The sequence below is a fragment of the Hibiscus syriacus genome, unplaced genomic scaffold, assembly GCF_006381635.1.
Source record: "Hibiscus syriacus cultivar Baekdansim isolate YM2019G1 unplaced genomic scaffold, ASM638163v2 tig00110283_pilon, whole genome shotgun sequence".
NCBI classification, from domain to species: Eukaryota; Viridiplantae; Streptophyta; class Magnoliopsida; order Malvales; family Malvaceae; genus Hibiscus; species Hibiscus syriacus.
In genome coordinates this window covers 784405-811567 of record NW_024062661.1, presented here as the reverse complement: position 1 = coordinate 811567, position 27163 = coordinate 784405, and the positions used below count along the sequence as shown (strand labels likewise).

The window sequence follows — 27163 nt, the reverse complement described above, 5'->3', positions numbered from 1 at the left end:
GAAATGCATGTCTAGACATACACGTTCAACTGAAATATCCGACCCCAGTACCTAAAAAAAATGAAAACTTGAAAGTAAATAAGCAACGAGATGCAGGAAACTTCTCTTTTACCAGATTGGCTGGTATTTCTTACTTCATCTGTAAGTAGTGAGGAACTCTGAAATGATCTCTTAATACAAATAATATATGAAAAAAACGAGTGCCCAAAATATCAATTATCTATATATTTGTACAAAATAGTAGACTAGATCTTCTCTCTATCAAGCAACCCATACCTTGTATGCAAGCTTTTCATGTAATTCTATGTTATTACATTACAAACCAATTTATTTTTTTTTTTTTTAAAAAGGTAATCCAGCCTACATCCATGAGGATCAATCGGAACAAAATTCAATCTTCATAGGGATGCACCTCAAACCACAAGTAATATCTTCATCTGCCTGTTGGAGTTCAGAAAAGATCAGAGATATTGAAACCAATCATGTCTCTTGTTCTGCCAAATCTGCAATCCATATCTTCAGTCATGCTGTTTTGCCCCCATCAATTTTAAGTCAGCTAGTTCTACAGAATATCAACAAGCATTGACAGAATCCGAGAAATGGATAATTTCTTTTGATTTCATCTTTTCTTTTCCATTTTTTTATCATGAAAAGAATAATACGGCATAATTATCTGCAAGCTTGTAAAGGATATCATCATGTTTATATTGTTCGCAGAAATCCCCGAACTTCTACCAGAAAGCTGTTTAAGTTCTTCCTAAACCTCTGGTAGTTAACACGGTCTAGTCTTGAAGAAAGATGGTTTGAACTTGTGAGCGAATGCATGCATTTGCCAGTCTTGATTTGAGTGCCGGATTTGTCTGCCTCTCGATTACCTCATTGCCTAATTTCTGCAGAAGAAGCATTAAAACATGAGGAGAATGTCCATAGTGACAAAGTAGAAATAGCATGGGACAAAAATCAACAGAACAAAAATAAAATGCTTGAAGACCAGATCGTAGCTCTTCATGCTTCAACTCATAGAAAAAACATGCACCGATAAGCATTACTATTATCAAGAAACTAAAGGAAAACCTGGTATAGGCCTTGCTCGCAAAGGATCAACGGAAGGAGAGCATCAGCTGCAGCGCTAACCAGATCAGGACTGGAACCACAAGCAAATAAAGGTAAGATCATGTGTAAAACAAAAAGGAGTCAGTCGAGCAACCAATGTTCTGTTCATGTAAAGCTTATTATAGAAATTTGCTTCCTAGTACCTGTAATCTTCAAAAAGGAGCAATTGCAATAAGGACCGTAGAAAACCGGCTGAAAATTCCCTCTGGTAAATTTCCTTGTCCTGCAGAAACCAGACCTGGTTTACCAGCACAGATCTCCTGATAGTTGTATGCAGCCAGGGTTTTCAGAGCTCCCAGGCACATGTTAACCACTTCTAAGTCCTGTATAATCAAGGTTAAAAATTGAAAATAACTAAGCATGAAATATTTAAAGTAAAAATTTTATCTTCGAGCCTGCAAAAGATATATTCATAATGAGGAAGACTCAAGAAAACCATACAATTTGCACAGAAGTTGAATATTAAGGCCCCAACTTAATTTTCTCCATCTTATACTACCCAACCCTAATAGAGGGAGAAATATGGGGTGAGGGTTGAAGACTCGTGTTTGGCCAGGAAGGACAAAAAAGGAAACATTGACATCGTAGGTTATAATTTGGATAGTACTTTACCTGATGGTGAAGACCGAAATCCAGAGTTCCTATGATATGAGCAAATGCCTCACTATTTAATTGTGGAAGTGTTTCGGGGTATACCTCCAAAATATGCGATAGAAGTGAGAAGTACTGCAGAATAAACACTAATGATAAGCTTCCAGAAAATAACACAGGCTACTTCTTCGGAACAGATAGATTTCTTACATCATGACAAAGTTTCGGGTACTTCAGCAGCTCCAAAGATATCAAAGGAGTGACTATGTGAAGACCAAAGAAAACAACCTGCAAGAGGAACATCAAACACTATCCTGAAGATTTAATGACTCCAACAATGAAGTGCTAACCTGAGATATATTAATGCCAGCAGCTTCAACAGAATCTGAAGAAAAATCAACCTACAAAAAGTGGTAAATATTATGTGATAAATTCTTACTCCCACGTGAGAATCAACCACCACACAACACTTACCAGATCTTTTGAACAAAGACTTGAAAGAAGTTGAAGGAGAGCACGCAGATCTTTATATTTCTCTGTCTTTGCCTCACTGAGTAAAGTGCTTGAAAGACTTATTGATATCTGAAAAACGAAGAAAAATAACCTTGCGGAGTCAACTGGCACAGTATTGGTGACAAATATATCACAGTAGTACACGTAAGAGTGGCAGGAGCAAGAATCACAAGGAAGCCCTTTAAAAGTTAATGCTGTTTTGAATAAAGTTGGTTCAACAAACAGAGATTTCAAAACCAGAATAAAAGAGCAAAAGTATCCAGGAAAAAATGTAAGCACGAAAAGTAAACCAACTTATAATGAAATAAAATAATGCCTCCTGGAAAAAATCATAAGCACAAAAAGCAAACTAAACTGTTATAAGAAACATTGCTTGATAAAGAAGTATTCAATAAAAGATCTTTTGCTTGCAATGAATGGAGGAGTTGGATTTTGTCGCAAATCAAAGAGTTATCTTGGAATCAGACTCTTCTAACGCTCTGAAGTGGATTCAGAATCCGGGTCTAACCCCTCATTTGCATCTATCCTTGGTGAAGGACATAATTTCACTTTTGATTGGAAAGGATATTATTTTTAGGCATACTTCAAGGGCGGCAAACTGGGAAGCTGATAAACTTGCTAAAGATGGGATAGGGTGATTTTGGTTATAGTTGTGTTGTTTAACAGGAATTGTTCCTCCCTGTTTGTTGGATGTTTGTGTTAAGTTTTATGTTCTTCCGTTGGAAGTGTAGGAGTTTGTTCAAGCTTGTAATCTGGTTATTATGAATAAAAGTTTTCTTGGCTCTCTTTTCCTCCTTCGTTGTTCCTTCATGTTACTCTCATAACATGGAGGGATTGAAGGAGGATTTTAATGGGGCCTTTCTATCAAAAAAAAAAAAAAAACCACAATAAAAGAACACGAGTATCCAGTAAAAAATGTTAGCACGAAAGGCAAACCAACTTGTATTGAAACAAGATAATGCATCCTGGAAAAAATCATAAGCAAAAAGCAAACTCTTATATGAAACATTGCTTGATAAAGAAGTATTCAATAAAAGACTTTTTACTCAGCAATGAATCATGCGACTTTTATGCACACTAACAAAGAAATAAGATCAGAGGCAGATCCAACACAAATAAGAAAGTAAGATCATCATTATGGTGTTAGAAGGCAAAAGAAACCATACCAAGGTATTGCTTACATAAAAGTTTTAAAAGAGACAGTATAATAGGCCCAAAATCAAGTAGTTGATGCCAGTGTGACTAACCCGAAGCAATTTCCAAATTGAGATATGTGACATCCATATCAAATTCTCTACATACTAAATTGAGGATATTGGTCAATGAGGCCAGGTGAAACATAAGTAAGTCAAACCTAGTACCTCTTTTATAAGGTAAAGTGAATGCTAGATATGAAGCTCATTTTGAAACTGTTACAGAATTATAGGCTAAAACTTAGGATTAATATATATTTATATAATGTAGGATATTAATTTACATATTATAGGACCTTTGTACTTGTATATATAGCCATAACGTTGAAGAATAAAGCTAAGAGAAAGTATTCCATTTTAGAATTCTACGTGTTAAAAGTTGAATATAGAGCTACAGCCATATCTATGTGGAATCCTTTGGGTATATCAGCTCCACAATTAAGTATAAATTAAGGTCAATACCTGCAAAACTATGGTGTGATAATCAAGTTGCGCTTCACATTGCTTCTAATCCAATTTTTCATGAACGAAAAAAAAACACATTGAGATTGATTGTCATTTCACTCGTAAAAAGACTTAACAAGGTTTAGTTACTACCGATTATGTGAAAACTGGAGAAAAATTAAGAGATTATTTCACAAAAACTCTTAACAGGGTCCGGATTGATTATCTATGTAAAAGTTTATTTCATAAGAATAAAAACAAAATGTGATCTCACGATCCAGGTAAAAGTTGAATATAGAGCTATCGTCATGTCTGTGTGAAATCATATGGGTATATCAACTCCTCAATGAAGTAAGAAATAAGGTTAGCACCTGCAAAGCTACGGTGTGATAATCAAATTGCATTTCATATTGTTTCTAATCTAGTCTTTCATGAACGAACAAAACACATTGAAGTTGATTGTCATTTCATTCTCAAAAAGATTCAACAAAGTTTAATTACTAGGAGATATTTTCACAAAAACTCTTAATGGGACCTCGATTAATTATCTATGTAACAAGTTGGGCACAACAATCATCTATGCTCCAACTTGAAGGGGAGTGAAACAAATTTCTAGGCTAAATCTTAGGATTAATATATATTGTATTAATGTACGACATTACTTTACATATTATATGACCTTTATACTTGTATATATACCCATAATTTTGATGAATAAAGAAAAGAGTATTCTATTTCACAACTCTACAGAAACAAAGTGAACCATATTCCATCCAAAAAGGCCAAGGGCAGTAATACTAGACCAGCGTAAATTCATCCTTGCCAGTTGCCAACAATATTTTTACCAGATAGAACTTTGTGACGGACATTTTCAGTTTTGAAATGATTTTGGGTGCTCTAGCATACAATCGATCTTTAGAAGAAATTACTTCCACTACTATGGGAGTATGCCTTTTTTTGCAATTAGCCAAGAAAATGGTTCTTACAGCTCAAAGTCTAGACAATGCAAAAATTATCTAGCCAACAGAGGTTCTTCCTTTAGCATGATAATCGAGTTCTTTTTTAATTTTCAGAAGTTTTAAATACAATGCAAGCAAATTAAAACTATAGCATAACTGCTGGCTCAGATATATTAATAAGGTACCTTCATTGTTCAAATGTTACTTCAGTAGAAATTTAATCAGAGTGTTTAAGGAACTTTTTAAGGAATTCGAACAAAAATACCTTCCCAATATTGTGTGATGAGTAAAGCTGGAGCAAACGCATGCAGAAATCAATTACAGCAGCCGTTTCCCGAGACTCCAGGTAGGAAATTTGTCCATCCACCCAGTCAACAATGAATTTGAGTAGCAGGTATACAACTGCAGACTATGCAATAATTTGAAATTAGTACAAGTACTCTTTGTTTCTAATGAAGATAAGTTGTGTAGGTTAAACAGGAATAAGAAAAAGCAGAAGCAATTCACTGCAAATGAAGTCATCAGATGGCAAAATGCTGAGATCTGAAGAAGTGTATAACAACATTCTAAATCTATGTTACAATGATTCCTCATTTTTCTTGAAAGTACTCATCTATGACACCCATGTTTTTTTTTATAAGAATTGGAGGTCTCATTAAAAAACCCTTTCATAATAGTCAATATACCATAAAGGTAGACTGATAAAAAGAGGAAGGAGGAAAAGAGTAACTCGATTTTTTATTAGAAAAAGGGTTTAAATCAACCCACCAACATACAACCAAGTCATAAAAAAGACACATCATTACAAGAATCAAACCACCTAGACTAAACCAAATTTATTCCCTAAGATCAGCCAATACCTTTTTTTGCTAACTCATCCACCTCCCAATTAGCGCTTCTCTGGATAAGACGAAGTATCACCTCTTGACTCATTACAAAAGACACAATCTCCCTAACAATTGACTCAAAACAAGTGGGACACGAAGCAGGGTTCTTAATCCACTCCAAAGCATTCCTGCAATCACTTTCCAGAATCAAGCGACCCTTTGACCCCCACTCTGACGATAAGAAGAACAGTAACCCAGCTCTGATTGCCTTCAATTCAGCCCTTTTACCCCCACTAGACACCCATGTTAAATACATATGTAGACAGATATTTTGATATGAGCCTCCAAATAAATTTTAGAACTGAAAAAAAAATTCAACATACCCATGTTGGACACGTACCTATACCAAAAACTAATATCCTAGTCCGAGTAACATAGTTCTAAAGTAATTGCACTCAAATGATATAAACTTGGCCCAAACAAGGTTTCACAAACACAGATAGACAAACTGCAGCCATTTAGCTACAATAATCTGGAGTTGCAGTAGATGATTTCTGTAACTAGCCAATTAATTATAAGACAACTGCCTCAGTGAGACAATACTGCAGTTTCAGGATAAAACATGTTTCAAAAGATGATCTACGAAAAAGAATATGAAAGGATAGAATTACGTAATACCTCATCCTTGTAAACTTCAAGAAGATGTAGCACAGGGTTCATCACAGAGATACCAATCTCATACATTGCTCTTTGTCTTCTAGGTCCTGCAGCACTGGCAGCTCCACGAAGCCTCTCCAATAAGCAACTAACCTGCATAATATCCATTATTTATATGAAAAACTATTCCAAGTGATTAAATAATTAATAAGATTTTGCAATTAATTTTTAATATCCTTACCGACATGATGATATCCGGTTGGTGTGCAACACTTTTAAGATCACTTCTACTAGATAGCTCCACCAGATACGTTGTCATATGAACCGTGAGACCCTTTACATATCTTTGAAAACAATGAGAGGAAATAACCCCATTAGAAGCTGAAGTTCAAAAGGGCAAAGGGTAACCCCCCCCCCCAACAAAAATAAAAAAAAAAAGACTTACTGATTTGCGGCCTCTGAATTCCTAAGTCCAGAAGCTGAGAGAACAAGGGTCTGAGCCAGTGAGCGCTGGAACAGGAAAAATAATCATTATAATACAGGAATATGAGCAATGACATGTATAGTACAATGAGCTTATATAGCATATTCTTACCTGATTGGCAGAACTCAACAAAAACAAACTTTTCTCATTTGTAAAAGCATTCGCTAGAGTACGCCATGACTCCTACAAAACATAGATTAAAACAAACTAGCTCAAGTTAACAATGATTTTACATAATAAATGCAGGTAATGAGACCGGAGATTTTCTTAAGAGTAGCTATAACACTAGATTCATCAATTAAGTAGGAATATGAAGATATACAAATAAGTTTGACTTAATATTCAACATAAACCAGTTGAACTTAATATTCAACAAAACCCTATTTTGTAGAAGAAAACAAAGAACGATGTGAGAAACGGGCAACTACAAATTTATAATAGGACTTGAAATAAATGTGAAAGTGAACTCCAATGCTATGACACAGGACTGATATAGACTATAGCTAATACATCTCAAAGGTATAAATGAAATCACTAGGGACCCACCAGTGAGACAAGCTGATAACAAATAGTTTTCCGGCGAACTAGGGTGTGAAGCAGATGGTGGCAAGTAAGACCCTGTGTAAAGAGGGAGGGAAAATAAAACAATCATGAATCATTTAGTTCATTGATAACATTTTATAAAAATAACCAGGAAGAGAATGGAGGTAGCACCAGATAGACATTACAAAAGACAAGAAAGCTTTACAAGTTTAAATATTATACCTGCAAATCCTTCTCCCCTGGGTATGACATCAATGTCATCACAGAGATGCGGACAATAATGTCAAGAACAACTTGTCCCTGACTATGTTCTCCGAAAAAACTTAATAAAGCTTTTTTAGAGTTCATTGGCTGATGCTGCTGATAATCATTACTAAGGCAGTTAGTTTCTTCGAGAGGCATTAGGTATGTATGAGACCATCTTGCAAGAAACCATATGACAGCCTATACACAAAATTAAGAAAACCAAGTAAGAGGGACAATGGTCAAGGTAACTAGAAAAGAAGGGCTAGGATGCTAGAGAGAAAATATTACCTCCATAAGCCGAGGACTGAAAACTGTTGCTCTTACTTCTGGATCCATGCTCTGCTCAGCAAACCTTATAATTGAACTGCATCAAATGAAAAAGACCATTGAAAACAACTATTTCAAACTGAAAATAATGAGTACAATTTAGATAAAATCAACACACTTCTATGAGAAAGAAATTAAAAGAAAGCCAAGTTGTACCCTGAGAGAACAACAACAGGATGCTTTTCTGCTTCTACAATGTCAACAAAATGAATTTGTATGGCAGTTGGTACCTAAGTCAAATAACAAAACTAGAGTCAGATTCCATGTAAGACAAATTCTTGTTTAAAATAAATAAGCTTAGAAATATAAACATAAAACATCACATTAAATACTGCCAAAAACACCTTAAACTTCATGGGGGAAAGATAGACAGGCAGTCAGGCACCTTTCTCCAAGAAGAATATGAAACATGAAATGTAAAACCAAGGGACCCACCCAGCACTCAATTAGCTATACTGACTTTAACATCACACATAATAACAAGAAAAGTCATTCATCGCTGCTTACTGTATGACAAAGACTAACATGTAGCAAATAAATCAAATTAAATTGTTCAACTAAAGCTACTACCTCCATAACTGCTGAGAAATTCAACAAGGAAATCAATTTGACAAAAGTTGATATACTCTATCAATAACAATAATAATGATAACACTTAATTTTTTTTATAGGAATTGAAGGCCTCGTTAAAAACCCCCTTCTTGATTAATGGAGCTTGAAAGGAAGCTCCTTAATCATCGAAAGGAGGAAAAGAGTGCCTTAGAAATTTTATTAATATTGAAAAATTACATAAGATTTAACCATTACACCAAACTGCAATACATAAAACTTAAAAACTCCTCCAACCACATAAACCTGCTCACTGGAACAGAAAAACCACAGGTGTATCCTTACAATCAACCTATCCCTTTCTTTGCTAAACTGTCTGCCTCCCCATTATACGCCCTTGGAATCAACCTAACTGATTGTTAACTTTAGGTGGCTAAAGGGTTTTTTATTGTCAAAGTAGCTACCTAACGTTTTTTTTTTTTATAGAAGAATAGGCCTCATTAAAAAACCCCTTCATACCCTCCATGTTATATTAGTAACATGAAGGACATTGGAAGGAGGAAAAGAGTGCCTATTACTTTTATTAATCTGAACAATAATACATTGCCAGTCCCTAACATCCTGCTGAAATACCATAACACTAATTACATAAGACTGAAAACAAACACCCTACATAAATGAAAACGTTTCCTACACCTTAACATACCAAATACAAAGCCTATTAATCAACCTATACCCTCTTTAACTAATTTGTCCGCTTCCCAGTTGGCAGCCCTCAAGATATGCCTTAACGTAATATCCTTCCCTTCCATTATAGAGACAAAATCCTTCACCAAGGATTGAAACATAGGGGTGTTTAATTCCGGATTCTTGATCCACTTCAGTGCAATACTTGAATACAATTCTAAAATAATCCTCTGATTAAGAACAGATCCTGAATCATTCAGAAGACACAACCCCCACTTTATCGCCAATAATTCTGCCATAATAGGAGGTCCACCCCCAACTTTATCTGAGAACCATTGAAGCAACACACCACTGCTGTCCCTAATCAGTCCACCTATACCACCTGTATCACATCCTTCACCATCGCTCCATCAACATTAATCTTTATGAACCCATCTGGAGGAGGAACCCAGCAAGTTGGATGGGAACTTCCTTTTTCCTGTCTACCAACCGAATCAGCAAGTTTTAAATCACCCACTAGGGAGTCAAAAGGGATATGCACATCGTTGAATCTAGCAGCAAACCAAAAAATTATTCTAAATCGAGCAATAAAGAACAACATCACCACATCCACCTTTCCTTTCTGAAAGATAACCTCATTCCTGCATTTCCAAACCGTCCACAACACCAACCTTGGAATAAATTTCCAAATACTGGAATTTGGAAGTAGATCATCCCATAGAATGATAAAGTCAAAGATGTTCTTTGGAATCACCAAAGAAACATTCCACAAATTCGAAAATCTAGACCACAGTCCCCATACTACCTCACAATGCAGAAAAAGATGTGAAATTGTTTCCTCAAACCTACGAACAAAGGGATCATCAATCCCAGCCACTCCTCGCTTCAACAATTCCTCCTTAACTGCCACTCTCTGATGAGCAACTTGCCAAATGAAAGTTTCGACACGAGGAGGTGCTAGTCCTACCCAAATATGTCTTTCCCAAGTATCATGATTTCCCTCAATACCATCAGTATCAAAGAAATTCTTGATACATGACTTGGCTGAAAAACAACCCTCTCCATTCCCTAACCATATCCAGCAGTCTTACTCATTGAGAGACAGTGAGATATTATTCAACAAATAAATCAGCTGTAGCCATTGATCAACCTCCTAATCCACCAGATTTCTTCTCATTTGAATATCCCACACCCAGCCTGCAGCATTGTTCACCCTAAACTCCACCACTTTACCCATTTTATTATTCGAAATAGCATATAATCTAGGGAACAGATCTTTGAGGGGTACTTCTCCCAACCATACATCATGCCAAAACTCCACAGATCGTCCATTTCCAGTTTTCAAACGCAAATTTTTCATCTCCCAACACGAGGAGCTGCCTAACATTTTAAAAATTACCATTTTAAGGTCAATTTTGTCACATATGTTAAAAAAATCAGTCAACCAATCAAAATGTGAGTTTGTGACACACGTCACATTTATAAATTTTTGAAAATTTTATTTTAAAAAAATTAAAACTATTATTTTAAAAAAAATCTCAAAAATCCCAAAAAAAAACCTATAATCCCAAAGCTCATTACTGCTGACGAAAGTCCATCCACCCGTTGTCGGACCACCACTGTCGGTCATCCCTTTGTCATCGCCCCAATCCCTAAATTCCTAAATTCTCAATACCTAATACCAAAGCCTATTACCACCACCGGCATTGTAGAACGCCCACTCATCCATCGTCAGACCCCACTGTCGATCATCCCCTTTACCGTCACCTCAATCCTCTAAATCCCTAAACTTAAATCCCTAAATCTTCATAAACCTTAAATCCTAAATTCTCAATACCCAAATCTCTAATCTTAAAGTCTATTACAACCGCTGGCCACCACCGCCAAATACCCACCAATCCTCCGACCCCAACTGCTTGCCATATCCCTTATCCTCACCCAAATACCCTAAATCCATAAACTTAAGTAGGGAATTAGGATTTTAGAGATTTAGGAATTAGGGTTTATGAATGTTAGGATGTTATGTGAAAAACAGAAAAATTTAGAGTTTTTTTATTTTATGAATTTTATTTTTTTAAAAATTAAAGAAAAGTAAAAATTAGGCCAAGTGTCATACACCAATTAGTTGACGGAACTGACATTAAAATGATAACTTTAAAAACGTTAGGCACCTACTTTGACCCAAAAAAAAACTTTAAGCACCTAAAATTAACAAGAGGTATAGTTTAGGCACTTATTTTTCGATTAAGTCTAATAGTAAATTAATAATAACAACAACAATGAATACAAAATTTCAAGCCACAAAAGCTTAAAAGTGAAATGAGTAAAGACATTATGCACACACATACACAAATGATAGATACTCTTTCATAACAAAGGTTTGGAATATATAGAAAAGAAATAAAAATTACCAAAGGTGTTTCTCCCTCCCCTTCATCAGCAAGTACATGTCCAGTTATTAATAATAGTGAGTAAAGTTCTTCCAAAGTTTCAGTAGGATCAATAATGCCTCTTCCCTGCACGCAAACAAGTAACTTAAAAAATGAGGAAAAATGCAAATAGATACGTGCGACAACATCTCAATAATCAATGAAATATGCAGGGGATTTTTTTTTTTTTTTTGAGGGAGGATATTTGAGAAAGAGAAGAAGTCAAGATAACAGAAAAAACATGAGAGAGAGAGAGATTTCGAAAGGCAAGTTTTCTGTAGGCAAAGTCAGTGAAGTCCAAGGAGGAGGTCCATGGTCAGCGTTCGTTGATAATCTCAGTAGGAGAGTGCTTCGAACTGCAATATGGAAACGTTTTAGTTATCATGGCAAAGTTATTAAGGTGTTCATTCCTTTTATTAATAAGAGACCGAAATATAAAGTGTGTACTTTTGCATTTGTTCATTTTGCAAGTAAGGAGGATTTGCACAATGCAGTGGATAAGATGAACAATGTTATGATGGATAGGAGAAGAATAACAGTGGTAGTAGCAAAATATGAGAAGGTATATGGGTCGAGGAGTCGGGTAGGTGTTAGAAGAGAGGGTGCTGATAGTGCTGAAGGAGGAGGGGTGAAGGGAGGAATGCATCCATCTTCAGTGGAAGTGGTGGGGAAGACGGATCTGTTAAAAAGGTTTCTTGATGGAAGGACGTATAAAGAGACGCTAGTAGGGGTGAACAAAGATCAAGAGGGTGTTAAACAGAACAATCATAGTATCTTGAAGGAGGTTAGAAAGCCTTTGGAATTTTTTATGCCGGTGGAGGAAAGGGTTTGGCTGAAATCATCCCTGACTGGGATTCACAAGGCACTTTTTGAAGTGGAGTTCGTGCAAAAGGCCATTTGGAATGATGGTTTCAAAGCTAAGGTGATAAGGTGGGGTTTTGCAAAGAACGCTTGCCTGGTAGTTTTTCCGTCGGAGATGGAGATGAAAACTGCGCTAGAAGAGAGGTGGGATGCTTTGTCTTTCTGGTTTGAAAGACTGGAACCTGTTTCGGATGATGGGATTATTCCCTTAGCTTATTGTGCGATCTCCATGATAGGAGTGCCTCTAAACTGTTGGTCAGTTCCTTTCTTTTCCAGTTTGGCATCCAGATGGGGCAAGCTAGTGAAGATTAAGGAAGAAACTGCTCAAAGAGCGGATTGTAGAGTTGCTCAGATGCTGCTTAGGGTCCAAAGTCCATTTGATATTCCAGAACATGTTATTATTAATACGTATGGGAGGAAGTTTTGTACCAAAATAAAGGTTGAATGTTCTGAGGATTTTTTCCCTGAATTAACAGACTTGGTGGGAGATGATATTTCTGAAGAAGATCCATGGAAAGATAATTCTTCGGATTGGAGCCAGGAAAATATTCATTCGAGACAGGTAGAACAAGTGGGATTTCAGGATTTGTCAGATTCACAAGAAAGGGTGGAGGCATGGGTACAAGATTCCCCACTACGAAAAAGCTCAGATTTTGAGGAGCGTTTGAATTTGAACAAAGATTCAAAAAATATGTCTTTTGTTGACTTATGTGAGGGTTTGACAGCTGTAGGAGCTGTCCCCACCCACCAGAATGAGCCAGGAAATTCAAACGAAGGCAGAGGTGATTTTATAGAGCTTGACAATGTTGACCGGGATAATGGGCTGCAAACAGGCCTGCAAACTATGGGGAAGAATGGGCTGGATAAAAAGGGTATTAGAACTAGTATTGTTTCTCATGGTTCAGCATCAAATAATATAGCAGAGAAGTTTCAGCCTGCTGTTCAGTCAGGGACTGTCCTCTCGTCCCAACCCAGAATTTCCAGCAAGAATGTTGCCGTCAGTAAATCGGAAAGAGGATTATGTAATCATGTCTATTCGAGATCAAGAAGGGGGGGAGTGAAGAGTTGTGCTGGTACAACTTCAGATCATGTATGTCAAGATGAGATTGAGGGAGAGGTAGAGGCTTTAGAGTGTTGGAATGTGAGTAAGTTAATGGGAGTTACATTCAGAGGGGGGAAAAGCATTCATGAAAAAGGCAGTTTCCTCTGTAAAGGGGAGAGAGTTGAATGGGGGAAGTTAAGGGGATAAGCCTAATAAGGTTGTTGATTGAGAATGATGATTAATTGGAAGATAATGTCTTGGAATGTTAGGGGTTTGGGTAGGAGGGAAAAAACTAGAGTTGTTAGGAAATTTATTGATGAGAATAAACCTTTAATTTTATTTGTACAAGAGTCGAAATTGGAAGTCATGAGGAATTCTGTCCTGAGGAAAATGGGAGGAAAATTCTTAACAGGTTCGTTAGTTTCACCAGCTGAAGGTTCTGCTGGAGGAATAATAACATTATGGAATGAGAAAGAGTTTGTAGTGCAGCAAGAATTTACACAACAGAGATTCACGGCAATTATGGGCTCTTTTGAAGGGGATTCAGAGGCTTGCTGTTTTATAAATGTGTATGGTCCAAGTGTGGAGTCAGAAAAGGAGCAGTTTTTTAGAGAGCTTTTGGATTTTGTGGAGACTGTGAATGGCCCGGTCTGTTTAGGAGGGGATTTTAATGCAGTTCTAGCACATGAGGAGAAAGTAGGAGGTGCTGTAAATTCGGTTTCATTGGGATTATTCAGAGATTTTGTGTATAAAGCAAATGTGGTTGATTTACCGTTGTCAGGAGGTCGTTATACTTGGTGCAATAACAGGGAAGAACCTACGTATATCAGATTGGATCGTTTTCTGGTTAATCAGAGGTTCCTATCATTGTTTCCCAAGATTATTCAAACCTTACAGCCAAGGTCTGTTTCGGACCACAATATGATTCTGCTGGAAAATTGTGAAATTAATTGGGGTCACAAACCATTCAGGCTGTTTAATTATGTAATGGAAGAGGCTGGTTTTAGCAAGATGATGGAGGAGGAATTGCAAAATTTTCGAAAACAGGGAAAAAATAATGACATTACTAATCTGTTGATGGGAGTCAAAGGGGCGGTCAAAGATGGTCTAGTAAAAGTTATCTTCAGTTTCCTGCAAAGATTAACAGCCTTGAGAATGAAATTCAGGCGATGGAATTGGATTTACAAAAAGGTAGTTCTTTGGTTTCTATGAAGGTTTTAGTGGAAGCGAAGAAAGAATTATGGGATTTGTACAAGAAAGAAGAATCGATTTGGTTGCAGAAATCAAGAATGAAGTGGGGTTTGGAAGGAGATAAGAATACAAGATTTTTCCACCAAATTGCAGGAGCGAGAGGAAGGATGAATAGGATCAAGTCTCTAATTGTGAACAGTGATGTTATTTCGGATCCTATTTTACTTAAAAAAATCAGTTAAGGATTTTTTCCAAGGGGTGTTCAACCAAAACGATACCTTGGTTGTGGAGGAATTGGATTTGGAGTTTTTAAAACTTTCATTAGATCAAAACAGGGCTCTTGAAAATACATTTTCTGAAGAAGAAATTTGGGAAGCAATTGTGCATTCGGACAGCAATAAAGCACCAGGCCCAGATGGTATGAATTTAGGGTTTTTCAAGAAGTTTTGGGGAAATTTGAAAGAAGACTTGGTGCTGTTTTTTAGAGAATTTCATCGAGGGAAGGTATGGGACTCGGAGGTAAACCATTCTTTTATCTCTCTCATTCCAAAGAGGGTGAATCCGGAGGAGCAACAAGATTTTAGGCCAATTAGCCTTGTTGGAGTATTATATAAAATTCTTTCTAAGGTTCTAGCTAGAAGGTTAAGCCTTTGTATAAATGAAATTATTAGCCCTTCGCAATTTGCGTTTATACCGGGAAGACAGATTATGGACTGCTCGTTTATTGCAAATGAGGGTATCGATTATTGGAGGAAAAAGGGGTTAAAGGGGGTCGTATTTAAAGTAGATTTTAAAAGAGCTTATGATTCTGTGGATTGGGCTATATTGATGAAAATAATGTGCAAAATGGGGTTCGGGGATAAGTGGTCTTCGTGGATTAATCAATGCGTTTCAACAACCACAATTTCAGTTCTCGTTAATGGGTCACCGACAGAAAAATTTAAAACAGCAAGAGGTCTCCGACAAGGCTGTTCATTATCTCCAATGTTGTTTAATTTGGTTGGAGAGTTGCTTCATTTGATGTTGGCTAAGGCTGTTCAAGAGAGGTTGTTTATGCTATCACATTTGCAATTTGCGGATGACCTAATTATCTTTAGCAAGGCTACTGTTCGAGACTTGAAGAATGTCAGAAGGGTGCTGTTAATTTTTGAATTGATGACAGGTTTGCAATTGAATTTATCTAAGAGTAAAATCTTCGGTATTAATGTGGATCCAGATGAGTTAGCAAGTTGGGCAGTGGAAATTGGCTGCACAGTGGGACTTTTTCCATCAGAATATTTAGGATTACCCTTGGGATCTAAGAGGAATTCTGCAGTATTGTGGGAACCAATAGTCCAGAGATTTTATTCTAAATTGGCTGGTTGAAAGGCTAATTCCTTATCTCTAGCTGGTAGGGTAGTTTTAGTGAAGTCAGTTTTGTGCTCTCTTCCGACTTATTTTCTCTCCCTTTTTAGAATTCCAATTGGTGTGGTTAAGAGATTGAATTCTATAATGGCAGCCTTCCTTTGGGGCGGTTCGGCAGATAAGAGGAATATTCATTGGCTGAATTGGAAGTTAGTATGCAAGCCGAAGAGGTTGGGGGGTTTGGGAATTCCGAATTTGGCACTTCTAAATAGAGCTCTTTTGGGTAAATGGGTATGGAAATTTGCATCAGAGAAGAATTCGTGGTGAAAAAAAGTTGTGTGTTGCATGTATAATTTAGATTTTAATACATGCTTAATTATGAATTCTTTGTCTAATCGGGCATCTTGGATTTGGAAAGGAATAATTAATAATTTCTTTTCTAATGATGATTTTGGGGAATGTATAAGGAATAATTTGTGTTTGAAGATGGGGAATGGAGAGACAGTGCAATTTTGGCATGATTCTTAGTTGGGTTCGTTCCCTTTAAAAGTTAGGTTCCCAAGGATCTTTGTTCTATCACTGAATAAAGGGGGCAAAGTTGCAGAATTCATGGAAAATTCTTCTTCAGGGTGCTTCTGGGACATTAAATTAAGGAGGAATTTGGTGAACTGGGAGGTTGAACAGTGGATGCAGCTTATGTCCTTGTTGAATTCTAACTCTCTATCATCTTTGCAAGATGACTGTTGGGTCTGGACAGGGAATGGGGAGGGTTGTTTTTCAGCTAAATCTTGTGTGAAGTGCTATTTTGATTGGGCTGGTAATGAGGAAGATGATGGTACTTGGGACAATATTGTATGGACAGGGGTTGCTCCTCCTCGAGTCGAAACTTTTGTTTGGCAGGCTGCTCATCAGAGAGTGGCAGTTAGAGAGGAATTGATAAAGCGAAGAGTTTCAGGGATTGAAGACTCGTTATGTCCTTTGTGTGGTAAGTGTGTGGAGTCGGTTTCTCACCTATTTGTTCATTGTGAGGTTGTCAGCGGCCTGTGGTATAGATTCTTGTCATCTTGGAATGTATCTTTTGTGCCACCTCAGACTTTGTTGGATTTCATAATTGTTTGGAATGATTTAATCCCGAAATCCACCATTTGGAAGTTCATCCCTAGGGCGGTGCTTTGGACGGTTTGGAAGTGTAGAAATGATATTATTTTTGGGAAAGGAAAGGTGGATGGCCCGTTATTGTTCTTCCTTGTTCGTTTTAGAATTGCAACATGGTTTGTCGCGAGATTCAATGATGTGCAAATAAATTTTGATTCTCTAGTGGGTGATATTAAAATAGTTGATTTGGGGGTAAGAATGAAGAAGGATTCTATTTCTTCCTCGTGTTGGACTGCTCCTCCCTTGGGTTACGTTAAATTAAATGTTGATGGTGCGATGTCTAAGGAGTGGGATAAAGGAGGCATTGGTGGATTATTAAGGGATGCTCAAGGGTTGCAGCAGGATTCGTTTTCCGAAAGGATTGGGGGGGGTCCTCCTATTCTTTCAGAGCTATTAGCTATAAAAAGAGGGCTGATGTTTATTGAGGAGAAATCTTTGGTTTCATTTCCAAGGGTCATATTGGAATCAGATTCCCTTAATGCACTGAAATGGATTAAAAATCCGGGTGTATGTACTCCTATGTTCCAGCCGTTGGTGAAAGACATTGCTGCATTAGTGGAGAGTAGAGGGGTAATTGTTAGGCATATTTTGAGAGCTGCTAATTGTGAAGCGGATAAACTAGCTAAAGAAGGAATAGGATGAATATTAGATTATTGGCTAGGTTGCACAATTATTGAGCTGGTTTTTATGTTCTGTGTTTGGTTTTTAAGTTTTATGTTGTAACAGAACTTCTTAGGATGGATATGTATTATTCTGGTATTAATGAATTTTTAGGCACTCTTTTCCTCCTTCCCATGCCCTTCATGTTATTGTTGTAACATGGAGGTCAAGAAGGGGGTTTTTAACGAGGCCTATCCAATTTCTATAAAAAAAAATATGCAGGGGAAATCAGATAGTTTCTTTTTTTTCTTCTGTGAATGTGAAAGGAGCACCTGATGAAGCCGTGCAAAACGTTCAGAAAACAATCCTGTGAGCAAAGGAATTGTGGCATCAATTGCTGCTCTTGCAATGAGAGCATAAGAACTTAATCTTTCATCCATTGCTGCAAGGAAATGCAATGACAATGTTGAATGGTATTCATACACTCCGAACATGAGTTAAGAAAGAAATAGATGATAATAATTATCATGGTTTCTTTAGCATGTGTTATATATATATATATATATATATAATGATAAAAACAATGAAAGTCACTTTCCTTACCAGAAATAGAAGCCTGTAGATAGTCAGAATCACCATCATCATTTGCTACTGAAGCAGAAGCTACTATATCAACCAAAAAAAGGCAATGTTACATTCACAGGTAACAGAACTAACTGTTGAATGACTAGCACTGTAGTGAAGCAATACAGTCAGTAAATTACTATGATTACCTTTTAGCTCAGACTCTACGATCATGGCAAAGAGATTTGCAGCAGCATGTTTCCCTTCCGGAGGAAGCAATGCATCATCACCATTACCATCAGTAGGCTGACAAGTTGTAAAATACATTTTATTTCAATGGTCACCACTAAATGAAGATAAGAAATATATATTCACACTAGACCAGTCAATTCTTCCAAATCTGAGAAACCCAAATAACCCACCCAAACCCGATCCAACTCAATTTGACCTGAAAGGTTTGAACCTGATACAATCCAAAAGAAAAAGATGACCGAACTTGAATAACCAAAATCAGTTGAACTTCAATAACCCGAGTGTCACCCAAATGGCCCAAGCCCAAAATGATTCAAATATGAAAATGACTCAAAACAAACATGAACCAAACACAAAATGACCCAGAACCAAAAAGGATCCAAAAATTTTAAGATTTATCCTGAAATGGCCCAAATACCCCATTGATATGTCTTATTTGCACTAAATAATGAACTTGAAGAAACTAAATAAATTGATAGATTAGCTTAAGGCAACAACATCTAAATGTTCTACCAAGCTTAAACAACATACCACAAGTAGAATAGTCCATGTATCTAACAAGATATCTCGGGCCTCCCAGCTCCAAGTCTCCTCATCAGTGTTATTAGTCATCAGAACTTTAACAACTTCACACATCAAGGTGGACAGCAAGGTAAGAGTACCATAAGGCCTGAGCAGCAAAGCAATAAGGCAAAATTGTTCCAGACTACACAAAGAATTAAGTAAAACAAAAAAATGGATAGCATCATATATATATACCTTATGGATTTCAAGAGTTGATCAAACACAAAAGGAGTCGTAGCAGTTGCAATAGATAGCAATGCACGGCAACCATCAAGCATTTCACTGGATAATACAATAGAAATCTTGTCACTTCAAGGCAAGCTCATAGACATAGAAGTAAATGTTCAACAGAAGAGCAAATATGGAAAAACAACCTTTCACTTTTCCCCTCTTCGATGCCTTTTGAAACAACATCAGGAGGATCTATCCACTGTAATATACCAGATAGCAATTGTAGCAAATGATTCTCTTGCATTTTCCCGTTATCTAAAATTATTTTAAAAAATATTGGTTAAAACTTTAGATCTGAGGACCCTTTCTAATACGAAATAAGAAGGTAAACAAACTTCATATTCAATGATCTTAGTAAACTCATAAAAGAGAATTTATTTTCATAAGCAAAGTGATGGTTCATTAAAAAGGAGATTGAGACAGTGAGTCGCCACTAACTCAATCTTTTTTTTTTATAGAAATAGGAGACCTCGTTAAAAACCTCCCTCATAGATAACCCTTTCCTAACAAAAAGGATCAAGTAGTGGAGGGAGGAAAAGAGTGCCTCATTTTATTACTATACCAGAATTACATAAGACTTAACAATTACACCAGAAGAGATTACATAAGACTTAACAACTTCACCTACTTCAAAATCCTACTAACCACAGAATAAAAAACATACAACTAAAATCATACAATCAACCAATCTCCTTCTTTGCTAAACTATCTGCCTCCCCATTACAAGCCCTTGGAATCAACCTAATTAACACCACCTTTTCAGAAAGGATCAACAAAATTTCTTTAACTAGAGGCAAGATGAAAACTGGAGCCAAAGACGGGTAATGGATCCACTCCACTGCTGACTTACAATCACTCTCGACAACCAACCTACTAACCGCAGACCAACGTGAAGCCAAAAAAATTTCAATGCCTCTTTTAATAGCCTTTAATTCAGCAACTGGTGGGGGACCTTGACCAATATTCTCTGAAAAAGTCAGAAGAGTGCAGTTATTCCAGTCCCTTAAAATGCCTCCAATACCTCCAACCGAGTCATTTAACCTCACAGCTCCATCAACATTCATCTTCAAGAAATCAACAGGAGGGGGAGCCAACAAATCACAGAATAATCCTTAGGTTTAGGAACAGAAATACCATCAGCAAGTGATGGATCCCCAATAAGCAGATCCTCCAGTATAGGGAATTTAGGATACTTTGCTAGGAACCATTTAAATAGCCTAAATCTCACAATGAAAAAGAGAGACAGCCTATCAAGGTTTAATCCTTCAAACACAATCGCATTCCTTGCTTTCCAAATAGACCAAAAAACGACTCCCGGTATAAACTTCCAAATCAATGAATTCACCCTCAAACTCCCCCACGAGTTAAGTAAAGAAGGAGGGTCTTGTGGTAACACTATAGATAAATCCCATAAACTTACCACTTTATTCCATAATTCCCAAACTACAAAACACGTAATAAACAAGTGTTGCACTGATTCCTCATGTTCCTTGCAAAAAGGACAGAGGATATCTTCTTCTAAGGACATTCCTCTTTTCGCTAACTCCACTTTAACTGCAATTTTCTGATGAGCTAACTGCCAAATGAAAGCTTCTACACGAGGCGGGGACAAACCCAACCACACCCCTTTTGACCACAAATCACTACCCCCAGCTTCCTTTCCAAGAGCTTTCCTGCACGATTTTACTGAGAATAACCCATCACCACTTGCAGACCAAGAAAGAAAATCTTCAACCGAATCTGAGTTTTATATCCTTTAATTTCACCATCAAATCCATCCATTGATCCAATTCCCAATCAGACAAATTCCTCCTAGTAAGAATGTTCCACTCCCAACCATTCAACTCAAAACTTCCAAATTCAGCAACCTTACCCCATTTGTTAGTAGAGAGTGCAAAAATTCTAGAGAAAAGATTTTTTAAAGGAACCTCATCCACCCATGGATCAATCCAAAATGATATGGACTTTCCATTGCCTACCAATAACTCAATCTTTTTCTCTCCAGAAAACGCTCTCCTTGGATAAATCTATTATTTGTACAAGGTTTTAAGCCTGAATCAAAATTTAACCTTTAACTTAGCAACAAAGTTAAATCTAAAAGTGTTGATCATTGGAACCAATCACCAGTGTCCTTAAAGAGGAGAATGCTATTTGTGACAATTTCAAGATAAAACAAGGGGAGATTTCTTATCTCACAATTTCAGGTGGTTCTAGTCAAACTGCTCAGCTTCAGCAAGACAAAAAGCCCTTCAACATAAGGAATCTGCTATGTCGGCATACCATAATTTCATTGTTTTCAATTTCAAGCAATTATTAATACACTGTCATTATAATTCCACAGCAACAAGTACACAAAACAACTAATGGTTATAAAATATATACTTCAAGGGATTCATCAAGCAATTAGAACAAATATTATACCAAAGAAGAAACAAATATGGATTTAATACAAAAATACAAATAGAACATATAACAATAAACTTAAAGGTATTAAATGAAACACATACCAGAAGGAAATATAGTTCCTGTCAGAGAGCATAACTGTACAATTAGTTTTCGAGCTGAGACTGCAATAGGGCAGTCAATCCAGTAACCTTCACGGGAAAACTTCCGTCTAAGAGCTGCATATAAGCTGAGCAGCCAGCTAACATGTCCACTTGAGATTAAAACATCAAACCATGCAGGCCCAGGCTACATAAAAATTGCACCAAAAACAATAATCAACAAGATTTGTGCAAGTAAATTATTCAACTGCAGCATCTACAAACACCCCATCTCTTTGTGAAAGGCCAGAAGTATCGTATATTTGGTTGATCTCTGGGCAGGTATTCTCCTATTTTGAAGTCTCCAAAGTATTACAAATGGCCATACATTCATGTTATATTCAATGAAGATGTAATAATGGAATGTTTCCACGTTAGCTTTCTTTCTTCTTCTTTTTTTTTTAAGGAGTGGGCTGCGAGCAGCAAAATCAGATACTCTAAATATGTCCATTACCTGCACTAAGACACATTCAGACCTCTTAGATGAAGCACTGTCATGTCTAACTCCAGCTGAAAAAACATCAATACCAGCTTTCATACTGGTCGTATCATTTCGAAACTCCCAGTTCAGAATTTGAAGCATGAGTCGCAATGCAGCAGTACAAACTTTAACCTCAGGTATCACAGAATTAGGTTCTATTATCTTGTTTGTGACGCTTAAAGCAGCATCCCGAGCCCAACAGTAGAACATCTATGAATCAAAACACAAGGGTAGGACAAGTAAACAAGTCAAGATAAAAAGGAATCTCTACATAAACAACAGCCAATTCTTTGATGGATAATATCAATAAATCGATAGTATCAATACAAGGTAGAAAGAGACTGAGGGAACCTTCAAATAGTTTAGCTCTAATGATGTCCGACACTGCTCATGAAATTCCCTAGGAAGACCCATGGCACTAGAAGTAGAAGGTGAAAATTCAGAAACCTAAAAGAGAAAAGGAAGTTGAGTGTAAAAATATAGTCAACATAGTGAAAGACAGAACAGAGGCTAATTAGAATCCTAAAAAGACATTGTATACCAAAGATTCCAAGAAATTCACTCCTATGAACTGTACATCAACCCCGTGAGCACCAAGAATGGCCTGATTAACCTGTAACCATGAAACTGTTAAGACATTCCAATCTATAACTGGTGACCTAAAGTGAGTTCCAAAACTTGAAAAGCTCAACAAAGTTAAAATTGTATGAGACAGTACTTATATACTAAATCACGTCCAGCTAATATGGTTAACATAAATAAGTTTATTATTTCACCCTCCAAAATGTTATTCAAGCTATAACAAAGAAGTGAAGGATAGAATCAAAACATGTATGATCTATCTCTTTTTAAAAGTAAGCAAGTTGGATAAATAAACAGAATCGTTTGAAAGATAACCCACTAAGTCAAATCACAACTACATCTACAGAAAGAATAATGATTACAGGACTCATACCTGATAAAAGAATGCCTCCTTCTCAGTCTCGGTAAAATCAAGCCTACAAATAAAACTTTCATTTAGGCATATAATGTTCCCAATATCTCGGAGCATATGTTGGAATTCAATAGCAATGTCATGCTTGTTACTTCAGCATGAGAAAACTTTTACTCCATGCTTTAATGATGAGAAGGTCAGAATAGCTAGTACAAAACGTTATCTTTAAGCTCCTGAATATGGAAGCTCATGCGACCTACCAGCCTCTTTTCATCAATTGAGCAGCCACAGAAGACACCTTTGCTAGGACATAGCCCTCTAGTAAACTAGCATGTTGCATAACAAAGCACAGACAGAAACTGCATAACAGAAACAGGGTTTACTTGAAAAATATGAAAAGCCCAAGAAACACAGCGAACAGAGGCAATTTAATTGAAAAATGCATACTTTTGTGCCTTGCTTAATGCTGAAACTACTCTGTTCTAATAATAACAATATTTTAGCAGAATGTAATCTTCAAATTTTTGAAGGTACCTAATCAAACTTCTCCTTTCTTCAGTGGAAAGAGAACTCCATTCTCTGATAGCTGCATCTCGAATGGCTGCAGCAGCCTGAAACCTGGCATTTGGCACCTGAGAATTTTCTGAATAATAAAGTGATTGTTAGTGAAATGTCAGAAGCTAACCGTCTAAACCATAATAACTACAGAAATCTCACCAGATTCAGTACAGAAGTTTTCAAGCTTATTGAACAAAGGTCAAATGACCATGACAACCAGTTAAAAGTACATCTCCAAAAGTGATCAATAACATTGTGAACCAGACAAGCAAGAGTATAATTCCTAGATGTTCCGTTGAAAATGAACAAAGCAGGCCATAACTTAAGAACAAACAAACAAACAAACAACAATTGTTGCTGCTACTGCTGCTATCCTTTGCGATAAGTTGGAAACATAAATGTCACTGTCGACCCCTAGAATCAATCTCAACAAGCTGAAACATGAGTGTATGATTGAAAAAACCTTCTATGATAAAAAAAAGCAAATGAATCAAACATTGCAATTCTATTCTCAGATAATCTTTCTGTTAATACATTTCATGGAGTACCTTTAACAATATTTTACATATAATAGAGTTTTTACCTAATAATCATAGGCCATCAACAGAATTAAACATTCACGGGATCCACATCCTTCCTTCCATCAATTACAGATGAAATTCTGAGCACCAAAATGATGTTGGATTGGATACAAAAGTGATAGATCTATTTTGAATGATTTTACATTCCATGGAACAGCCATATTAGAATCAGAGTTATGTTTCCACTATTTGCTTATTTCTTTGAAAAACAAAACGTCACTTTTTAGTGACTTTTTCAGGAAGCAAAAACTAAATACGATAAGAAGTGCATTGGTACATTGATATCTATATTCAGTTAGCTTAACTCACCAAGGATAAATCGACATGCCGTGTACGGTTGAGGAGACTGTGATAATGCCAATATTGTTGCCTCTGCCGCCGCTGGATTTATATGCATCTGTCCCAAAAACAAATGGAATCCAGTTAAGTGTTAAAAGAATCCAATCAAACTAGTAGAACAAACTTCACATTTTCAACTCGCAGATAAAACAAATATTAAATTTCAGTCACCCAGAAATAAAAGGCAAATAAATGATAGATTAATAAACGAAGAATATGAAGTAATGTAATAGACCATCTATACAGTTCAATCTTAAGTGAGTAAATGGTGAACCTGAATCGAAGCGCAAGCGACTTCGATGTGGTGCATGGTTGTTTGAAGCTGCCCCAAATCGGCGCCACCATCGGAAAACCCTTGCATCTCTACTGAGATTGTTGAGGAATAAAAGGATTTGAGATTGAAGCCAATGGAAGCTCAAAGTTGATGTCTCGATGATGATGATGATGATGGGATCAGCTTTGACAGATTTTCCAAAAATTAATTAAAAAAATTGGGGTGTCTGGAGAGGGAAATTCATGAATAATTGACAAAAATATCTGATATATCCTTCAAGTAATATAAATAAATGGAACCTGCACGGCTGTGAATTGTAATTATCTGAAATAGTAAGTACTTATATTTAATTATACCACCAATTGAACCCTAGTAAATTACGTCACTTGTTAGACTCCATCGGCAACTAAAAAGAAAGAAAGGATAAATTACATTTAGTGGTCACTGAAGTATGAGTAAAATTCATTTTTTACCATTAAAGTTTGAAAAGGAATGAAACAGTCACTAGCATAATTGTTTTATAAAAAACCGATCATGCTGTCGTTAACAGTCATTATCCCAGTAATGGAAGACTGATGTGACGCATTAGCTAGCTTACTTGGTCAAAATTCTCTCTCGATCCTACTAGATTGACAGATGTGGCACATTTTCCTTTCTTCGATTCTCTTAATCTTATTCTTTTATAACTCTCTTTCATTTCTTCATATTATCAATCTACTCAATTTAATTCAAACACTCATAAAAAAAATAAACTATAAATGGCATTTATAACAGCAACTCAGTCGTGTTGTTTCAAGATGGAGTCTTACGTTGACAACAAGCACAGAAAAAGGCATCCGCCATACTAACATGTAAGCTACTCGATATAGATTGTTCGAATCAACTTAAGTACAAAAGGAATAGATAAAATGATCTCAACCACAAACGATAAAGTTATCATAACAAACAATGACACAACCATTTTGAATAAGATGGAAGCCCTTCAACATGCCGCTAAGATGCTCATCGATCTGTCTAGATCTCTGTTGTGGGTAGGGGTAGGGGTTAGTGTATACCCATTGTTTTAAATAAGTTATTAAATATAGTTTAATATATTAAAGAAAGGATAAATATAAAAAAGCTACATACATATTTGATTAAATTAAATTAAAAATATAAAAAGCTTAAATTAACCACAATTCAAAATATATCTGAAATGTATCCAACTATAAATCATCTATTAAATGTGCTTCAGTTGTTTAGATGTTCCCATACTCCGTAACTGACCTAGTGGTTTGAATCCTTCCCAGAACACTTTTATTTTCTGTTTTTTTTTCTACATTAACTATAATATAAGATATATACAAAATATTGTTATGTTTGTTTCAAATATGAGATTTGACTTGGGGGTTAAGGTGTGCCCAACTCCTTTTAAGGATTGATGTTCATTTCCTTTCAACATCATTTTTATTCAATTTATTTTTCATCCCATTAAATGATGATATTTTCATGACACATGTCACCATCTGATTAGATGATTAAATTAAAATTAAAATTAAATTGATATAATAAGTAAATAATGAAGATAAAATGTATAATTATATTATTTTTGTTAACTATCACGACTTGATTCATATTATAAATAATAAAGTGATCTGATTGAAAAAACTTAAAAATCTATGGTCAAATTAAAATTTTCCAATAATAAAATGGTCATAGTGTAGTTTGCCAAAAATAATATAAATTCAAACTATAAAACTCTAAAAAGAATTGAAGCTATTATACACGTGTTTGTCACGATCCAGAACAGTTGAAGAGGAATTCAACTAAGGGGACAAATATAAGAAATGTTTGTTTAGCAATAATTGGTTTTTTGGAAAATGAATTACTAAAATTTGAATTATGGAAAATGATTTATATTTTTGGAAAACGTTTTCTGAAAAATATTTTTCGTAAAATGAATTACATTTTTCTAAAAAATATATGAAAAATATTTTACGATGTTTAGAATATGTTGTTTAAACATTTTTTTCATTAGTTAATGAGTTTTTTTAAAAATGATTTATTACAAATATTAAATACAATAGGTAATATTATTTATCATAAAA

The 27163-nt window shown here is 36.0% G+C and overlaps 1 protein-coding gene across 1 annotated transcript; it reads right to left on the bottom strand.

The window, feature by feature from the left end:
• Nucleotides 1-211: 211 nt before the first annotated feature.
• On the bottom strand, nt 212-25294 carry LOC120116159 (exportin-4-like). The gene is given in 34 exon segments (XM_039136714.1): nt 212-824; nt 827-890; nt 1075-1144; nt 1257-1300; nt 1302-1436; nt 1726-1839; nt 1915-1992; nt 2055-2105; nt 2179-2286; nt 5079-5222; nt 6319-6450; nt 6539-6641; nt 6743-6807; nt 6893-6964; nt 7328-7399; nt 7547-7768; nt 7859-7934; nt 8054-8127; nt 11545-11649; nt 18088-18197; nt 18359-18421; nt 18529-18625; nt 19103-19241; nt 19331-19417; nt 19510-19621; nt 21874-22057; nt 22364-22600; nt 22742-22837; nt 22932-23003; nt 23346-23388; nt 23585-23683; nt 23859-23967; nt 24773-24860; nt 25077-25294. Coding segments are annotated over 34 exon segments (3474 nt in total). The 5' UTR covers nt 25164-25294; the 3' UTR covers nt 212-702.
• Nucleotides 25295-27163: the final 1869 nt, after the last annotated feature.